This window comes from Oncorhynchus tshawytscha, linkage group LG04 (assembly GCF_018296145.1).
Source record: "Oncorhynchus tshawytscha isolate Ot180627B linkage group LG04, Otsh_v2.0, whole genome shotgun sequence".
In the NCBI taxonomy this organism is placed as follows: domain Eukaryota; kingdom Metazoa; phylum Chordata; class Actinopteri; order Salmoniformes; family Salmonidae; genus Oncorhynchus; species Oncorhynchus tshawytscha.
In genome coordinates this window covers 59,216,184-59,234,005 of record NC_056432.1, presented here as the reverse complement: position 1 = coordinate 59,234,005, position 17,822 = coordinate 59,216,184, and the positions used below count along the sequence as shown (strand labels likewise).

At 45.5% G+C, this 17,822-nt stretch overlaps 2 protein-coding genes across 2 annotated transcripts in view; one reads left to right on the top strand and one right to left on the bottom strand.

Annotated features, from left to right (window-relative positions):
* The window catches only part of LOC112249106 (piezo-type mechanosensitive ion channel component 1), an 80,903-nt gene extending 70,971 nt beyond the window's left edge, over positions 1 to 9,932 (top strand). The window contains exons 35-50 of the mRNA XM_024418759.2: positions 272 to 430; positions 596 to 854; positions 1,775 to 1,963; positions 3,142 to 3,451; positions 3,596 to 3,719; positions 3,961 to 4,108; positions 4,381 to 4,595; positions 4,767 to 4,925; positions 5,068 to 5,215; positions 5,324 to 5,512; positions 5,709 to 5,801; positions 6,024 to 6,196; positions 6,359 to 6,481; positions 7,736 to 7,815; positions 8,335 to 8,533; positions 8,689 to 9,932. Of these exons, the coding sequence (XP_024274527.2) occupies positions 272 to 430; positions 596 to 854; positions 1,775 to 1,963; positions 3,142 to 3,451; positions 3,596 to 3,719; positions 3,961 to 4,108; positions 4,381 to 4,595; positions 4,767 to 4,925; positions 5,068 to 5,215; positions 5,324 to 5,512; positions 5,709 to 5,801; positions 6,024 to 6,196; positions 6,359 to 6,481; positions 7,736 to 7,815; positions 8,335 to 8,533; positions 8,689 to 8,953 (2,833 nt within the window). The 3' untranslated portion in view covers positions 8,954 to 9,932. The remainder of the gene's footprint in view (positions 1 to 271; positions 431 to 595; positions 855 to 1,774; positions 1,964 to 3,141; positions 3,452 to 3,595; positions 3,720 to 3,960; positions 4,109 to 4,380; positions 4,596 to 4,766; positions 4,926 to 5,067; positions 5,216 to 5,323; positions 5,513 to 5,708; positions 5,802 to 6,023; positions 6,197 to 6,358; positions 6,482 to 7,735; positions 7,816 to 8,334; positions 8,534 to 8,688) is intronic.
* A 230-nt stretch (positions 9,933 to 10,162) lies between these two features.
* On the bottom strand, positions 10,163 to 17,750 carry LOC112249107 (cytoplasmic tRNA 2-thiolation protein 2). The gene is made up of 15 exons (XM_024418760.2): positions 17,448 to 17,750; positions 17,200 to 17,274; positions 16,921 to 16,999; positions 16,777 to 16,836; positions 16,544 to 16,604; positions 16,306 to 16,415; positions 14,309 to 14,598; positions 14,034 to 14,169; positions 13,733 to 13,864; positions 13,540 to 13,631; positions 11,851 to 11,951; positions 11,485 to 11,689; positions 10,746 to 10,812; positions 10,570 to 10,628; positions 10,163 to 10,440 (listed from the first exon to the last, which is right to left on the bottom strand). Exons 1-15 carry the CDS (start codon positions 17,501 to 17,503, stop codon positions 10,356 to 10,358), a joined length of 1,608 nt encoding a protein of 535 aa, XP_024274528.1. The 5' UTR covers positions 17,504 to 17,750; the 3' UTR covers positions 10,163 to 10,355.
* Between the last annotated feature and the right edge of the window lie 72 nt (positions 17,751 to 17,822).

The following is a 17,822-nucleotide window of genomic DNA, read 5'->3' as shown; positions in this document are numbered from 1 at the left end:
TGACAGGTATGGAATATCAAGAGAATTATTAAACAGCATGATCATTACACAGGTGCAACTTGTGCTGGGGACAATAAAATTTGCCATTTTGTCACACAACACAATGCCACAGATTAGGGCCTAATACATTTATTTAAATTGACTGATTTCCTCATATGAACTGTAACTCAGTAACATCTTTGAAATTGTTGCATGTTGCGTTTATATTTTTGTTCAGTATATAATTCAGTCAGTGTTGAGAGTTATTGCTGACCTGTGTGTTATGTTGTAGTGGGTTGGAGCTGGTGGAGCTGAGCGAGCGTGAGCATCACAGCGGCACCACCCTGTGTTGTTCAGAGCCCACTCTGGAGCTGCTGGGGGTGGAGCCAGAACCACAGCACAAAAGCCGCTACCGCCACTCCAGGACCGCCAGCGAGATGCTCACTGACCGGTACTGACATATACTTCCCAGAAGATCTCTACAGTTGACATGCTACAGACCCCAGCTTCTAGCCTGATCGACTCAGACTGCCAACTGTCCTCACGTATCAGCTTGTGTATGTTCTGCGTGTATGAACTGTACTGACCCCGATGTCTCTATACCCCCCTAACTCAGGCAGTTCTTTGTGGAGGAGCTGGTCCAGTGTAGAGAGTTCTACTCCTCTCAGAACCGTCTGCTGAAGCTGCAGTTTGCCCTGTACAACCTCCTGGCTGCCAACTCAGAGCTGGTGTGCTACTTCATTATCGTGCTCAACAACATGGTGACGGCCTCTGTTATCTCAGTGGTGCTGCCCATCCTCATCTTCCTCTGGGCCATGCTGGCCGTGCCACGCCCCACCAAGAAGTTCTGGATGACCGCTATTGTCTACACTGAGGTGGGTCGTTGTTGGGTTGAAAATGCTGGTACCGGGCCTCCCGGGTGGCGCAGTGGTTAAGGGCGCTGTACAGCAGCGCCAGCTGTGCCACCAGAGACTCTGGGTTCGCGCCCAGGCTCTGTCGTAACCGGCCGCGACCAGGAGCGACTCACAATTGGCCTAGCGTCGTCCGGGTTAGGGAGGGTTTGGCCGATAGGGATATCCTTGTCTCATCGCGCACCAGCGACTCCTGTGGCGGGCCGGGCGCAGTGCGCGCTAACCAAGGTTGCCAGGTACACGGTGTTTCCTCCGACACATTGGTGCGGCTGGCTTCCGGGTTGGATGCGCGCTGTGTTAAGAAGCAGTGCGGCTTGGTTGGGTTGTGTATCGGAGGACGCATGACTTTCAACCTTTGTCTCTCCCGAGCCCGTACGGGAGTTGTAGCGATGAGACAAGATAGTAGTTACGAACAACTGGATACCACGAAATTGGGGAGAAAAAGGGGTAAAATTCAAAACAAAAATTTAAAAATGCTGGTACCAAGACAGAGCTAGTTTATAGATTGTTATACCGATGTGGTATGGTAGTGCACACCTATACAAGCCTGTTGAGACATAGCCATTGCACAGGTGCAGACGCTTACTATCTTCTCCCTCTTCTTGCTTTTGTTGGCTAAAGTGGTGAAGTATGTAATGTGTAAGATTGGTTTACACCAGGTGTGCAATAAAAAACAAAAGGTAGAAACCAAATAGCATTCCAAATTTCCAGACCTAATTTAGGGCTTTATTCCACACTGTTCCCGTTCCAGGCTGTTAGCTTTTACAAAAAAAAGAAAAGAGAAAAAAAGTAATATTTAACAGATGGTCATGTATCAGATACGTTTCTTTATGTTAAACTATGTTTCCCTCTGCATTGTTCTGGTTTGTTCCGGTTCTACTCAGGTCATGGTGGTGGTAAAGTACCTGTTCCAGTTTGGTTTCTTCCCGTGGAACAGTGTATATGAGCTCACGCTGAACGAGGACAAGCCTTTCTTCCCACCTCGTATCCTGGGCCTGGAGAAGACGGATAACTACATCCGCTATGATCTGCTGCAGCTGCTGGCTCTCTTCTTCCATCGCTCACTGCTACAGGTATACCAGCCCACCATTGAACTCTCAGACATGACTTTATAATCATACACTACCGTTTAAAAGTTTGGGTCACTTAGAAATGTCCTTGCTTTTTGAAAGAAAATCCCCCAAAAAATGTCCATTAAAATAACATCAAATTGATCAGAAATACAGTGGAGACATTGTTAATGTTGTAAATGACTTGTAGCTGGAAATGGCTGATTTTTTAAAATGGAATATCTACATAGGCGTTCAGAGAGAGGCCCATTATCAGCAACCGTCACTCCTGTGTTCCAATGGCACGTTGTGTTAGCTAATCCAAGTTTATCAAGGCTAATGGATCAGTAGAAAACCCTTTTGCAGTTATGTTAGCACAGCTGAAAACTGTTGTTCTGATTAAATAAGCAATAAAACGGTCCTTCTTTAGACTAGTTGAGTATCTGGAGCATCAGCATTTGTGGGTTCGATTACAGGCTCAAAATGTCCAGAAACAAAGAACTTTCTAATGTACTTGTCCTCTTGCTCAGTTGTGCACCGGTGCTTCCCACTCTTTCTATTCTGCTTAGAGCCCGTTTGCGCTGTTCTGTGATGGGAGTAGTAAACAGCGTTGTATGAGATCTTCAGTTTCTTGCCAATTTCTCGCATGAAATAGCCTTCATTTCTTAGACAAAGAATAGACTGACGAGTTTCAGAAGAAAGGTCATTGTTTCTGGCCATTTTGAGCCTGTAATCGAACCCACAAGTGCTGATGCTCCAGATACTTAACTAGTCTAAAGAAGGTCAGTTTTATTGCTTCTTTAATCAGAACAACAGTTTTCAGCTGTGCTAACATAACTGCAAAAGGGTTTTCTAATGATCAATTAGCCCTTTAAAATGATAAACTAAGATTAGCTAACACAACGTGCCATTGGAACACAGGAGTGATGGTTGCTGATAATGGGCCTCTGTACGCTTATGTAGATATTCCATTAAAAATCAGCTGTTTCCAGCTAAAATAGTCATTTACAACGTTAACAATGTCTATACTGTATTTCTGATCAATTTAATGTTATTTTAATGGACAAAAAATGTGCTTTTCTTTCAAATAGCAAGGACATTTCTAAGTGACCCCAAATTTTTTGAACGGTAGTGTATGTTTATACCACAAGATTTGGATTCAATTCTCCTAACGGTTTTGTTTCTTCACTGTCTCTCATCAGCGGTATGGCCTGTGGGACCAGGAATGTGCTCTGGAGGAGAAGCCCTCACGGCCATCAGAGGAGGCCAACAAGAAGGAGGGAGGAGAGGGGGAGGGGGTGGAAGTCCATGTTCATCCCAGCCCAGGACCCAGCCTCATGGACCTGGAGGAACTCAAACCGGACGAGGACCAGAAGGCCAAACCAGAGCCTGAACCAGAGCCCAGCACCAGCGTAGCCCCTACCCCAGAGGCGCCCCCCAGTCTGCCAGTGGTGGGACCCAAGAAGAAGGGCAGCATCATGCGCTTCCGCAAGAAAAAACTATTAAGCAAAGGTCAGTTAAAGAAACTAGCAGTAGAGAGGAGAATGAAGACATTCATGAATTAAGGGCTTGGGATTTCAGAATAGGAGTGTGTGTCCTTATGACTGCCCTCCTCAGAGTTACAGTGAAATGATTTGTATTCTGTTTGTATCCTAGAAGCCTTAGATATCAAGGCTGAGAAAAAGGAGCAGAAGAAGAAACAGAAGGGTAAGCGTAGAGAGGCAGCCAGTAAGAAGCTGATAGCAGCGGGAGAGAAGATCAAGCACCTCACCATCACAGCGTAAGTACACAGGAGTTACTCACTAGAGAGCTCGTCAGACAATACTGACGTCACACAGTTGCATAACCAGTGGACTCTCTAGTGTTATTATGGTTTGTAAATAATTCTGTGGGTTTTGATTTGCATTTAGAAGTGTAATTGGTTGTGACGCGATTGCTGTGCTGTATGAATCAGCTGTCCTCTATAATCTTGCCATATTTGGGCACGAGGCAGTGATTTGATTTCCCAACCCTCTTTGTAGTGTACGGAATGTCTACAAGCCGTGTCACGAATTCTTCAGCGACATCTTACATGCACCGTACCGTGCTGCCACTGATGTCTACGCCCTCATGTTCCTCACTGACGTGGTGGATTTCATCATCATTGTCTTTGGTTTCTGGGCCTTTGGAGTGAGTACTGTTTACATGACTGCATTGAATGCACTTGCTGTACGAGGCCACTCTTGAAACACAACCTATTCCTATACATGCGCCGGCAAAAGCTCTCAAACCTTTCAAACCTCTCAAAAACAGTTCCTGATATTGTATTACTCATTGTTGCATCACCACCTACATGTAATTCCGATTAAACCATCAAAACCCCATGTCTAGAAGCTCTGTGCTTGGTCACAGGACACTATAATAGCATTCTGTGGACTAAACGGTTCGCAAATGTGCCTCAGAAACACTCGGCCGCAGCAGACATTGCCTCCACGCTGTCAGAGGACCAGGTGCCCGAGGCCTTCCTGGTGATGCTGCTCATCCAGTTCAGCACCATGATCATCGACCGAGCCCTCTACCTCCGCAAGACCGTCCTGGGCAAGCTCATCTTCCAGATCATCCTGGTGTTCGGCATCCACCTCTGGATGTTCTTCATCCTGCCTGCTGTCACTGAGAGGTGAGGAAGACGAGGGTGTGTCCGCAGAGTGACACATCTCATTACGTCTTGTCTATTTAATCACGCTTATGTTTGTCTATCTTCGTGGTGTTCGACAGTCCTGAAGCGGTGTGCCTATTGCATCATTTCTCTGAGGTGTGTACTGAGGTGTGTCTCCCTCTGTCCTCTCAGGATGTTCAGTCAAAACTCGGTGGCTCAGCTCTGGTACTTCTTCAAGTGTATCTACTTTGCCCTTTCGGCCTATCAGATCCGCTGTGGCTACCCCACCCGAATCCTGGGCAACTTCCTCACTAAGAAGTTCAACCACCTCAACCTCTTCCTCTTCCAAGGGTGAGTCTGTCCATTCATAATCTCCTACTCTGCCACACCATATCATATGTTTGAGTCAGGGTGTCTCCCTGTTCAGGGAGGTGATGGGATGAGGTTGGGTATTGGTACAGGGTGATATTGTCTGTCTGTCTGTCTGTCTCAGGTTCCGCTTGGTGCCTTTCCTGGTGGAGCTCCGGGCAGTGATGGACTGGGTGTGGACTGACACCACTCTGTCCCTCTCCAACTGGATGTGTGTGGAAGACATCTACGCCAACATCTTCATCATCAAGTGCAGCCGTGAGACAGAGAAGGTACAAAGGACCTCTAGGTTACAAATGTAGTTGATAAAATCCCTTGCCGTCTGTTGTAGTATGTGATTAGGCCAGCAGTTCTTACAGCTGGTTCCTCTTCATCCTCAGAAATACCCTCAGCCCAAAGGCCAGAAGAAGAAGAAGATAGTGAAGTATGGGATGGGAGGACTCATCATCTTCTTTCTCATCTGCATCATCTGGTTCCCGCTGCTCTTCATCTCGTTGGTCAGATCGGTGGTGGGCGTGGTCAATCACCCTGTGGATGTCACAGTGACCGTCAAGCTGGGAGGATATGAGGTAATTACTGGGGGGGGATATATAAGTGAGCACAATTTACACTCTAATGGGCACCGGACCCATACTGCCCATCTTCAACGGCAAGTCTCATCCAGCACTAAAATGCAAGCAATGGAGAATCTATGGAAGATACATTTGATATGTGCTCATGTTAGATTTGTTGTACTAAAACGTGAACCGTTGTCCCTCTCCATAGCCCTTGTTCACCATGAGTGTCCAGCAGCAGTCCATTCAGTCCTTCACTGAGGAGGACTACAACAAACTCACCACCAACTTCTATGACAATGCTGTACGTAACAATACCTCCAACTCTACTGTAAAGAGTTCAACTAATTTCCTTCCCTTGGGCACACTGTTTTAGATTCTAATTAAACAAATTGTGTACAACTGTGAGTAAGTGATCCCTGTTGAATGATGAATACAACAAACATGGACTTGAGCTCTGCTGCTCTCTATTTGCCTCCGCGGTAGGTAGTTGTAACTTCTGACTGTCTGTGTGTGTCCCCTGCAGAGGGCTATGCAGTTCATCACCCTCTACAGCTATGAGGACATAGTGACAGCTAAGATCGAGGGCAGCTCAGGGTCAGTGTGGAGGATCAGCCCACCAAGTCGACAGGAGGTGGTCAAGGAGCTGCTGGGCAGCCCTGTGGACATGACCCTACGCCTGGCCTGGACCTTCCAGAGGTCAGCTGGGTGTGGTGTGTGTGTGTGTGTGCATCTGTATGTGTATGCACCTGTTTGTGTGTGTGGTTTTTAAGTTGTTGCAGACGTAAAAACATTTGTTTATGCAATTGCCCTGTGGTTTTCCATTGTATTTATTGTATTTGTGTCTGTCTCTTTCTTCAGGGACCTTGGCAAGGGTGGCACTGTGGAGCACACGTCTGACAAGTACTCCATCAATCTGGATCCAGGCAACCCGGTCAGAGCAGACCTGGCTTCCCTGCTAGTGGGGAACCGCACAGACCCAGTGTATGTTCTGCTCTCCGCTCAAAGTCAAATGTAGTAAACTCCACAAAAACAAAACGTCCCTTTTTCAGGACCCTGTCTTTCAAAGATAATTTGTAAAAATCCAAACAACTTCACAGATCTTCATTGTAAAGGGTTTAAACACTGTTTCCATGCTTGTTCAATGAACCATAAACAATTAATGAACATGTACCTGTGGAACGGTCGTTAAGACACTAACAGCTTACAGACGGTAGGCAATTAAGGTCACAGTTATGAAAACTTAGGACACTAAAGAGGCCTTTCTACTGACTCTGAAAAACACCAAAACAAAGATGCCCAGGGTCCCTGCTCATTTTCGTGAATGTGCCTTAGGCATGCTGCAAGGAGTCATGAGGACTGCAGATGTGGCCAGGGCAATAAATTGCAATGTCCGTACAGTGAGATGCCTAAGACAGCGCTACAGGGAGACAGGACGGACAGCTGATCGTCCTCGCGTAACAACACCTGCGGGACAGGTACAGGATGGCAACAACAACTGCCCGAGTTACACCAGGAACGCACAATCACTTCATCAGTGCTCTGACTGTCCGCAATAGGCTGAGAGAGAATGGACTGAGGGCTTGTAAGCTTGTTGTAAGGCAGGTCCTCACCAGACATCACCGGCAACAACTTCGCCTATGGGCACAAACTCACTGTCGCTGGACCAGACAGGACTGGCAAAAAGTGCTCTTCACTGACGAGTCGCGGTTTTGTCTCACCAGGGGTGATGGTCGGATCCGCATTTATCGTCAAAGGAATGAGCATTACACGAGGCCTTTAATCTGAAGCGGGATTGATTTGGAGGTGGAGGGTCCGTCATGGTCTGGGGCGGTGTGTCCCAGCATCATCAGACTGAGCTTGTTGTCATTGCAGGCAATCTCAACGCTGTGCGTTGCAGGGAAGACATCCTCCTCCCTCATGTAGTACCCTTCCTGCAGGCTCATCCTGACATGACCCTCCAGCATGACAATGCCACCAGCCATACTGCTCGTTCTTTGTGCGATTTCCTGCAAGACAGTAATGTCAGTGTTCTGCCATGTCTGTGGAACTTGTTCAGTTTACGTCTCAGTTGTTGAGTCTTGTTATGTTCACACAAATATTTACACGTTAAGTTTGCTGAAAATAAATGTGGTTGACAGTGGGAGGACGTTTCTTTTTTTACTGAGTTTATTTCAATTTCTGTGTGAAATCCTGTCCTGAATTCTGTTTGACATTATCTGTACTTTTTTTTATCAGACGTGTGCCTCACATGTTCCCCAACTATATCCGAGCACCAAACGGCGCCGAGGCCAAACCAGTCGACCAGCTGTATAAAGGTCAGAGCGGCTTTTATGTATAAACATCCTTCCTGCCACAGTACTAGAAATATAGACGGTTAGCTGACAGCGTCACGAAAACGATGCACACGCTTCAAAGGGGCAGAAGGCAGTGTGTTGTTGTGGTTCTGGATGGCCAGATACCTTGCAACAATGACAAGAAACTGCCATTTGGTGAATCGTAAGTGGCTCGTTTCAGCTCGTTGTTCTTGATACCATGTCTTGTTTTGACTGATGTCATGTCTACTAATGGGGCCAACATTTTCTAGCTGTAACGATTTATTTGAGAGACAAGTGCTCATTGTTCAGCTTTATTTCTTTATATTTTCAATAAACATTGGAGATGATATATAGTTTACATGTAATCAACCATCTAAGCCAACTCCATCTGTTTTGCCCCATAGTTGCGCATGCATCAGTTTTGTTGCTAAACAACCAATTTGTCTATAAGGAAGTTCAAAGCTAAAACATGGGCAGTCAGTCTGTGTTACAATTCTCCGACACCATGTTATGTTGCAGGTGATGAGGATGGCTACCAGGATATAACACTGTCTCTGATGAGGGACCGCTCTCTGAACAGCACCCGTGGGGCCCAGGAGTGGTGGGACATCAGCATCGCCGACTGTACTCCGTCCAAAGGGGCCTGCGGCGTCCTGCCGATGGTCATCTTCAATGACAAAGTCAGCCCCCCCAGTCTAGGTTTCCTGGCAGGATATGGGTAAGGATCTATGCGTGCCTGTGTTCTCAATGGTAGCCCATTCCAGCAAATCGAATAGACCTGATTTACATTCAAACTATTGTGTGGGAAATTAACTGTATAGACGAGAGATCTATGTTCAATTATGCTCATTCTACACTTGTTCTCCATTGCAGGATCATGGGGCTGTATGTGTCTGTGGTGCTGGTGATTGGGAAGTTTGTGAGGGGCTTCTTCAGTGAGATCTCTCACTCCATTATGTTTGAGGAGCTGCCCTGTGTTAATCGTATCCTCAAGCTATGCACAGACATCTTCCTGGTCAGGGAGACAGGAGAGCTAGAGCTGGAAGAGGAGCTCTACTCCAAACTCATCTTCCTCTACCGCTCACCAGAGACTATGATTAAGTGGACAAGAGACAAGCTATCAAGTGACAATCGCTAGCCCCCCCCCCAGCTGTCCTGTCCAGATCACCCCTGGCTGGGGCTGTCTCACACACAGGGGTGCCTCTACCTGGTCTTCCTCTAAAAGACCCAATACTAGCTCCAGTGGGTCTATTTTCACTGTGCACTAACCCCTCTTAGCCAGGGGGAAAGGTATGTTTTGTCTGTTTCTGTACTCTGACAGTACTATTTGCCTCTGCTGGTGGGCTGTACTGACAGTGAGCCAGAGGCTGTGTGGTGGCCAAGGGGTCTGCTCCAGTACCCGGGTTATGGAAAGTGTGGCTAGGCCTCTCCATTCAGAAGGGCAGGTTAGATGCTTTGCACTTTGACCACAGACTAAAGCCAGGCTCCTCGTCTTATTGCCTGGGTTCCAACAGAAATATCGGCTTCTGAATGAGGTGTGATGGCCGGCTTGACCTACAGACACTACCCCTGAATGAAGAGAAAGGCCTCCGGCTGGATCTTCACTACACTGACCAGCACAGTGTGGACTAATGCAGCACCAAAGGGGACAATTTGAGAGAAAAAGGACCTAAAGTAGGGTGTTTGTTTTCAATCAAAACACTATTAGATCATATTCAGCCAAATCTCCGAGTCTTACTCAAACTGTTTACAAATTGAAACGCTTCAGTTGGGAGGAAAGCTAACTTTATACGTGGCAACAAGTTACAGGCTTATTGATCGCAAGACTTGAATCTCTTAAGTGTTAAATGACAGAGTATAGCAACACTGTAAAGACTGAAACATGTCTTAGTCATGACAATCCTTACAAAACATCTCCATGCTGGAATAATGCATAAGGCAACATTAGCCCCATCTCTGGAAAATGTCATGCTGGAGTACATACAGAAAACACAGTGACCATTGTGCCTTTGTTTCTGAATTGTTACTGTAGGGTTCAGCCATTGCTTGAGCAGTTTTTGCCGATATGCAAAAACCAAAACCTTTCCTAACTTTAATAAACATGTGTTATACTTTTATTTCCATATGTTTGCGCTCATTTTCAGAGAACCTGATGGGAGTTCTAATGCAGGTTGTTGCTACGGGAATAATCATTTCTATTCCCAATAGAATGTGGTTCAGCTTCTAAACCAATGAAAATATTGTTCATTCTCATTTCTGACATGGAAAAACTAATTGTTTCACATTATACATCCATATTCAATTCATTAGTTATACCTGAATCAATGTTAGATTCACCACCAAGCAGTGCCATGTACAAAGCAGCTTTATTTTGGGTGCAGTTAAAATACAGTTTAAATCAGCCTATTGTCTTATAGCCAAATAATATTTACTCAGTCAGTTGATTCATTAAAAGCAATTGGTGTTAGTTTATATTGAGACAAACAGCCTTGGCTGTATAGTTGCCAAGGGAACTACGTCACTGCAGTGACGTTGTGCAGTCACAAGGACCCATTGACCCTCGGGATGGCTTCATCCTCTTCCTCATCTAGCAGGAACTCACTGATCTCCTCCCTCATCTGAGACCTAGACAAGTCCATAAACAGAAGTAACAAGGTAAATAGAAGGATATGCTCAGTGCAATTCTACTGGTAATAACTCATTCTATGCAGACATTGTGGCTATTTCACGTTAAGAATGTTGTATAAATCTCACCTTCTCTTCCTTCTCTCAGCCTCTGACAGTATATACTGGGGAAGGGCATCTTCTGCTGTCTGTAGAACAGAGAAAGGCCATGGTTCACATTGCACATTGTCCTGCTGTAGTCTTTGTAAAGATTATGTTGGTGATGTTTAGGAGTAATGTGACGTGATAGACGTCCTTTCACTTACCATGTCTTTGATGGTCAGTCTACAACTGTAACACAACAGGCTTTTAAGATCCACCGTCTCTGGTTCCCTGAAAGAACACACACAGTATTGTATTAATTCAATAGGATCAAATTAAACAGCCTCTTGTACAAGTAACTTCAAGTTGCTTGGCACTTCACCCTAAATGTAAACACGTGAATATACACTGAGTGTACAAAAGATTAAGCCCCGCTCTTTCCGTGAATCCAGGTGAAAGCTATGATCCCTTATTGGTGTCACTTGTTAAATCCACTTTAATATCAGTGGAGATGAAGGGGAGGTTACAGGTTAAAGATTTTTAAGCCTTGAGACAATTGGGAAATTGATTGTGTGCCATTCAAAAGGGTGAATGGGCAGGACCATATTTAAGTGCCTTTGAGCGGTGTATGATGATAGGTACCAAGCGCACTGGTTTGTGTCAAGAATTGCACCGCTGCTGGTTTCTAACTGAACAGTTCCCCATGTGTATCAAGAATGGTCCACCACCCAAAGGACATCCAGGCAACTTGACCACTGTGATTAGCATTGGAGTCAACATGGGCCAGCATCCCTGTGGAACGCTTTCGACACCTTGTAGAGTCAATGCCCCGACGAAGTGAGGTTGTTCTGAGGGCAAAAGGAGGGAGGCAACTCAATATTAGGAAGGTGTTCTTAATGTTTTGTACACTGTGTACATAATCCAACTGTACAGTAATGAGACAGGAGACAAATGCCTACTGACTTAGCAGAGGAGCAGCAGCCCCCCTCTCCAGTCATACAGCCCTGATGCTGGCCCCCTCCAGAGGAGCAGCACTGGCCCTGGCTTGCCGAGGAGGCTGGAGTCAGCCCTGGAGCTGCTGTTGTACCAGGGGTGAACCCTGGGCCTGGGCCTCGCCTCTGAGACAGCTGCTCTGAGATCAGTGTAGCCTGGTAGGCAGAGAACTCCTCTAAAGAACATGGGGAGGCAGAGAGGGATAGGTAGAGATATTTATGTGATTAGGGAATAGAAATACTAATTTCAGTATAAAATTACATGTACTTTTATTTAGTGAGTACAGTACATTTCTGTGATGTGATGCCGTCTTAGTACACTGGCAGTGTGACTCACCTAGTTTAGTGTCCAAGGCGCACACACACAGTAGGCACTTAGCAAAGGGTTGTGTGTTGGTGTTCTGAGGGGGACATGCTGTGTGGAGTTTCTCACTGGTCCTGGAAGACAACCATCAAAACAGGTACTCAATAACAAAATCCTCAACAGCTATCTTCACACGAGTCTAGATGCATAACAGGCTCATTTATGATTGATATAGTATCCTAACAAAATCCATTTCCAAATAATGCACCATATAAACAAAAAAAGCGTCCTCATTGTCAACTGCATTTATATTCAGCAAACTTAACATGTGTAGATATGTGTGAACATAAGATTCAACAACAGACAAACTGAACAAGTTCCACAGACATGTGACTAACAGAAATGGAATAATGTTACCCTGAACAAGGAGGGTGGTGGGGGTCAAAATCAAGAGTAACAGTCAGTATATGGTGTGGCCACCAGCTGCATTAAGTACTGCAGTGCATCTCCTCCTCATGGACTGCACCAGATTTGCCAGTTCTTGCTGTGAGATGTTACCCCACTCTTTCACCAAGGCACCCGCAAGTTCCCAGACATTTCTGGGGGGAATGGCCCTAGCCCTCCGATCCAACAGGTCCCAGACGTGCTCAATGGGATTGACATCCAGGCTCTTCTCTGGTCATGGCAGAACACTGACATTCCTGTCTTGCAGGAAATCCCTCACAGAACAAGCAGTATGGCTGGTGGCATTGTCATGCTGGAGGGTCATGTCAGGATGAGCCTGCAGGAAGGGTACTACATGAGGGAGGAGGATGTCTTCCCTGTAACGCACAGCGTTGAGATTGACTGCAATGACAACAAGCTCAATCCAATGATGCTGTGACACAAAACCCCAGACCATGACAGACCCTCCACCTCCAAATCCATCCCGCTTCAGAATACAGGCCTCGGTGTAACGCTCATTCCTTCGACGAGAAATGCGAATCCGACCATCACCCCTGGTGAGACAAAACCGCGACTCGTCAGTAAAGAGAACTTTTTGCCAGTCCTGTCTGGTCCAGCGATGGTGGGTTTGTGCCCATAGGTGACGTTGTTGTCGGTGATGTCTGGTGAGGACCTGCCGTAAAACAGGCCTACAAGCCCTCAGTCCAGCCTCTCTCAGCCTATTGCGGACAGTCAGAGCACTGATGGAGGGATTGTGCGTTCCTGGTGTAACTCGGGCAGTTGTTGTTGCCATCCTGTACCTGTCCCGCAGGTGTGATATTCGGATGTGCCGATCCTGTGCAGGTGTTGTTACACGTGGTCTGCCACTGCGAGGACGATCAGCTGTCCGTCCTGTCTCCATGTAGGGCTATCTTAGGCGTCTCACAATACGGACATTGCAATTTATTGCCCTGGCCACATCTGCAGTCCTCATGCATCCTTGCAGCATGCCTAAGGCACGTTCACACAGATGAGCAGGGACCCTGGGCATCTTTCTTTTGGTGTTTTTCAGAGTCAGTAGAAAGGCCTCTTTAGTGTCTTAAGTTTTCATAACTGTGACCTTAATTGCCTAACGACCGTTCCACAGGTGCATGCTCATTAATTGTTCATGGTTCACTGAACAAGCATGGGAAACAGTGTTTAAACCCTTTACAATGAAGATCTGTGAAGTTATTTGGATTTTAGAAGTCGTTCTTACAATTGGTTCCTAGTGTGGCTCTGTGTGCTACCCATCCTCACCTGTAGATTGTGCTGACAGTAGAGGGGAAGTCAGTCTGGAGTTTGGTGACAAAGCTCTCTGTCAGGTGCTGGATGCTGGCCTTGTCTTGTGCCTGGAAGAGGCGGTGAAGGAAGATCACTCTTAAAATACTAAAAACTGACTTGTGCCACACTACATAACAATGATAGTAATCAGAACACAGTCGACTCTCACCTTAGTGTCCAGGCCAGGGATAAAGACGGAGGGGATGTCAAACATTCTGTTGTAATATGCTATTTCTTTAGAGGAATAGTCCCTCATGGGTCTGACAATGACCACGTCTCCGTAGCGAGGATCTGAGAAGCCCTGTGAACATAGTAACATTTCAAAATAACACAGCTGCTGCTGCCAGAACTCAAAACACAATGTATGTGGGGTAATGCTACAAACGGTACTTTATTGCAATATTTAGAGGGGCATAAACATAATGTTTACTATTCTACTGAGCTGAAAGAGGGGAGGATTTTGTCCTCACCGTGTCGGTTGCCAGCGATGCCCCTCGCCCCAGAGAGATGTTGCTGAGCAGTTTGATGGCCAGACGGGAGCAGCTGTCCCCCATCATCACCTTGGTGTAGCCCTGTGTCCTCGCTGTGTGGAGAATCAGGTGCTGCCTTGACAAAGCAATGCATTACACCTGTCATAAATGGCCTTTACACAAACTAGACCTTCAGAAGCATATTAGACATGTTCAACCCCCATATGCTCTGATACGTAAATAGCATGTCTCTGAGATACGGTCTAATCTCTCACCTCAGTGTATGTAGCAAATCCTCTTTGGCTGTCAGCGTCCTCACAGAGGCAAACAGTTTCTGAAGGGCTTGGGTGTGTTCAGGGGTGATGGGGCTGGTTACTCCATTCTCGACCTCATGCATACTCAGACTGGACAGGTGACTCTGGGCATTCTCCACAGAGAGGTCTGGATGCTGGTTCTTCTTGGTCTGGATGAATTGGTCCACAGCAGCTTTATAACTCGACCCAGTCTGTGGTTTTTCTGTTGCCGAGGATCCTGCATCTAGCACTGAGCTGGGGAGACTGAGTACCTGAAACACCATGGGAAGCGAAAGACTAGACATGATGATGCAACCACATGTTCTAAATAATGGCACGCTATGATACAATGCCTTCGGGAAAGTATTCAGCCCCCTTGACTTTTTTCCACATTGTACTTTACTGCCTTATTCTAAAATTGATTAAATTGTTTTTTCCTCTCCTCAATCTACACACAATACCCCATAATGACAAAGCAAAAATAGGTTTACATTTTTGCTAATTTATATATTTTTAAAAATGAAATCCCATTTACAAAAGTATTCAGACCCTTTACTCAGTACTTTGTTGAAGCACCTTTGGCAGTGATTACAGTCTTCTTGGGTATGACACTACAAGCTTGGCACACCTGTATTTGGAGAGTTTCTCCCATTCTTCTGTCAGGTTGGATGGGGAGCGTCGCTGCAAAGCTATTTTCAGGTCTCTCCAGATGTTCGATCGGCTTCAAGTCCGGTCTCTGGCTGGGCCACTCAAGGACATTCAGAGACTTGTCCCGAAACCACTCCTGCGTTGTCTTGGCTGTGTGCTTAGGGTCGTTGTCCTGTTGGAAGGTGAACCTTCACCCCAGTCTGAGGTCCTGAGCATGTTTCCATTTTAAGGATCTCTCTGTACTTTGCTCAGTTCATCTTTTATTTAACCGTTATTTAAACTAGGCAAGTCAGTTAAATTCTTATTTACAATGATGGCCTAAATCCTGACTAGTCTCCCAGTCCCTGCCACTGAAAAACATCCCCATAGCATGATGCTACCACCATGCTTCACCGTAGGGATGGTGTCAGGTTTCCTCAAGACGTGACACTTGGCATTGAGGCCAAAGAGTTCAATCTTGGCTTCATGACACCAGAGAATGTTGTTTATTCGCATGGTCTGCGTCTTTAGGTCCTTTTACTGAGTGGCTTCTGTCTGGCCACTCTACCATAACGGCCTGACTGGTAGAGTGCTGCAGGGATGCTTGTCCTTCTGGAATGTTCTCCCATCTCCACAGAGGTACTCTAGAGCTCTGTCAGAGTGACCTTAAGGTTCTTGATCACCTCCCTGACCAAGGTCCTTCTCCCCCGATTGCTCAGTTTGGCCGGATGGCCAGCTCAGCTCTCGTTGGTTCCAAACATCTTCCATTTAAGAATTATGGAGGCCAGTATGTCCTTGGGGACCTTCAATGCTGCAGAAATGCTTTGGTACCATTCCCCAGATCTGTGCCTCGACATAATCCTGTCTCGGAGCACTACGGACAATTCCTTTGACCTTGTGGCTTGGTTTTTGCACTGTCAACTGTGGGACTTGATATAGACAGGTGTGTGTGCCTTTCCAAATGAAATCCAATCAATTGAATTTACCACAGGGACGCCAATCAAGTTACAGAAACATCTCAAGGATGATCAATGGAAAAAGGATGCACCTGAGCTTAATTTTGAGTCTCATAGCAATACTTATGTAAATAAGTTTTTGTTTTTATATACATTGGCAAAAATGTCAACCTGTTTTTGCTTTGTCATTATGGGATAGTGTGTAGATCGCTGAGGATTTTTAAAATCCATTTTAGAATACGGCTGTAACGTAACAAAATGTGAAAAAAGTCAAGGGGTCTGAATACTTTCCGAAGGCACTGTACATATTTAATGCCAATGATCAAAGCTCAGTCTCACATCCCAGACAGAAGTACAAACAACATTATTTTTCGGACCCATCTCTAGGCAGCTCACCTGCTCCAGGTGGACTATGTGGTAATGGTAATTAGTGGCTCTGAAAACTGACTCCAGTTGAGCCACTGCCCTCTCCCGCTCTTCCATGCTCTGACCACTGGCACCGCCCTCTGTCAAGACATAGTAATAGACAATCATCACACATGAGCTAGTCTAATGGGCCAGAACCACCTGCTAAGTTACAGATGAAGAAAAAAACATTGTGCCAAAGAGCAGCGATGATCATCATGTACATTACCATCTATGTAGATAATTCCAGGGACAAATCTCAACTTCTTGGGTGCGTCTCGACTCAAACCCTGAGAGAAGAAAGGTTCATTTTCATTCAGAAAAACAAAACAAAAACAGTTTGAAACCCTTAATAATTTGAAGAAATTTAATGAGTTTCATCTAAAATGTCAGCCCTGTGATATTTCAGTAATTGCAACATACAGTGTGACTACACATCTAGGAAGACATTGACCCAGCTACCTCTTGAACCTGTGACAGCATGGAGCTAGAGGCTGGCCCTCCAGACACTGCAAGAAGAACCTAAAACAGAGAAACAATGCCAACTCAGTTGTTTTTGATTTATGTAAGACGTTACACAAAATGTTAGAGATGGATATTCAATACCTTCTCTCCTGGGAAAATGACCCGGTTCTTTCCCAGCATGGCCCGGAACTTGTGGATGAAGTACTCCTTGAAGCAGCCCCTGGCCAGAAGACATACCCAAATAAATACATTACTTTTCATTATTAGCTACAAAGAGCATATATGCTGACAATGAGAGCAAAAGATGCACAACTAAGTAAAAATGACCACTTTTTAATTTTTGCTGTAAGTTCTGTGGGGCCAGTTCTTGAGACAAATCATGTAGTTTGTGACTCTCAAAAGCAGTTCAATTAACGTTACCTGCAAAATGCATCTCCAGCTCGGATGATCAGTACCGCTGTATTTTCTTTGCATTTGACACACTTCTTGGAGACACTGCGATAAAAAAATGAATTGTGAGTGGATGGAAGCAGTTGCTACAGCAGACAACACTTTTAAGTAGATAAGCTAACGTTAGCTAGCGAGCTGAACATAGTTACACGTGGACATTAGCTTGACTGCAGTTTAGGCAACTGGGTAATCTAGCCGTTAATGGGTAAATAGTTTACCGTGGGGTCACTCTGTGTTCTAGCTGTCCATTGTACTCCTCATCGACCTGACACATGGTCGAGTTAGCTAGCTATGTGACAAAGAGCTTTAATTTATTGTAGCTTGCTAGCCAACAATTGCAGAATGTAGCTGTAACAGTTTTCGGTTCAAGCTTGCCAGTTAAAACTATGTAAGCAGATACCAGCGTTCGTCGAAACTCTATTTAGTTAGATAAATTCATTAGATTAGTGTAGCTATTTCGAGATTTATTTAATTTAGCCTATTTCTTATAGCTGTCAAAAGGCTCGTGCTGGAATAACATAGCGCATTTTGATGACGTGCTAGATTCTTTCCACAGTCATGTGAAGAGCGTTTTGTAGTTCTGTTCTTTTTGT

Excerpts from the sequence above, each read along its gene's own strand:
- LOC112249107 (XM_024418760.2), bottom strand. The coding sequence starts at position 17,503 with ATGTGTCAGGTCGATGAGGAGTACAATGGACAGCTAGAACACAGAGTG. Across the intron at positions 17,000-17,199 it reads GCTGGAGATGCATTTTGCAG|GGGCTGCTTCAAGGAGTACT; the intron begins GTAACGTTAATT and ends TCTTCTGGCCAG. Across the intron at positions 11,690-11,850 it reads CGCCTTGGACACTAAACTAG|AGGAGTTCTCTGCCTACCAG; the intron begins GTGAGTCACACT and ends CATGTTCTTTAG.